This window comes from Frankliniella occidentalis, unplaced genomic scaffold, assembly GCF_000697945.3.
Source record: "Frankliniella occidentalis isolate FOCC.00 unplaced genomic scaffold, Focc_3.1 Scaffold433, whole genome shotgun sequence".
NCBI lineage: Eukaryota > Metazoa > Arthropoda > Insecta > Thysanoptera > Thripidae > Frankliniella > Frankliniella occidentalis.
In genome coordinates, this window is record NW_026267553.1 from 1 (window position 1) to 1055 (window position 1055).

At 47.8% G+C, this 1055-nt stretch overlaps 1 protein-coding gene across 1 annotated transcript; it reads left to right on the forward strand.

Annotated features, from left to right (window-relative positions):
- The first annotated feature begins 6 nt into the window (after positions 1-6).
- On the forward strand, positions 7-1049 carry LOC127751336 (uncharacterized). The gene is made up of 2 exons (XM_052274753.1): positions 7-757; positions 826-1049. Exons 1-2 carry the CDS (start codon positions 310-312, stop codon positions 1011-1013), a joined length of 636 nt encoding a protein of 211 aa, XP_052130713.1. The 5' UTR covers positions 7-309; the 3' UTR covers positions 1014-1049.
- Positions 1050-1055: the final 6 nt, after the last annotated feature.

Consider the following 1055-nt stretch of genomic DNA (forward strand, 5'->3'; position numbering starts at 1 on the left):
AGCCGCAAGTCTTCTCCTGTCCGAGGCAGGAGCCCAGATCATGCTGAGCGAAGAAGCCGTCGTCAGTCACCCTCCACTTCCAACTTTAGAGATCGCCGAGAAAATGCTGCCAAGCCTTCTCACAGCGGTTGTGCTCCACCCGACTCTCCAGAGAGGGACTGGTCGTTCCTTGACAATCCTTCACCTCCACGCTTTCTTGCTAGGAGGCAAGAGGAGTCTAATTCCTTGAGAAGGCACCATTCACCAGAACCAACTGACACCTACCCGGGTTCCTCTAAGTACCGAAGATCATCCAATCTTGGTAGTTCTATGCAGAAGTCTTCACCTCTGAGAAACTGGCGCGAGTCAACCATGAACTTCTCTACTTCTAACTTCAGAGATTGTCACGAAAATGCTGCCAAGCCTCCCCAGAGCCGTCGTTCTCCTTCCAAGTCACCTGAGAGGGACTGGTCGTTCCTTGACGATGAATCTCCATTGACCATCAAGTCCTCTAGGCTTTCTTTGACTAAAAGTGCTAATCAGTCTGACTTCAAACCACTGTTACCCAACTTGTCGAAGACTCTGAAAATTGACCCAGACCAACCAGAGTTTAGTCTTGGAGCGTCGGCACCATCTAGGCCCAAGAGGAAGGCAGCTGCTGCAGCCTCACACATTGTCGTCATTACTAGCTCCTGCTCAGAAGATGAGGAGCCGAAGGGAGCTGCTTCAAGGAAGAGGAAGAGAGGTCGCCCAGCAGGCTCCAAAAATAAGCCCAAGTGTAAGTTTTTTGCCTGTACTTGCGATTACTTATTTAATCCATGCATTAATTACTTTTTCTCTCTTCAGGTTTTGTGTGCAAAGTTTGTGAGGTGGAAGATGAGGAGCCTTTGGTCATCATTCAAGCATGTGGGGACATAATTCACAGGAAGTGTATGACTCAGGCATTGGAATCCAATGAAGAAGTCTGTGAGTACTTCAAGACCTGTCCTGTTTGCAAAGCTAAATTTCATCAGTTTTATCCATTCTTCGGTTAATGTGTAATGTTGGTTACCTTCCAGTTTTCCATTCACTTGCTC

Excerpts from the sequence above, each read along its gene's own strand:
- LOC127751336 (XM_052274753.1), top strand. The coding sequence starts at position 310 with ATGCAGAAGTCTTCACCTCTGAGAAACTGGCGCGAGTCAACCATGAAC. Across the intron at positions 758-825 it reads CTCCAAAAATAAGCCCAAGT|GTTTTGTGTGCAAAGTTTGT; the intron begins GTAAGTTTTTTG and ends TTCTCTCTTCAG.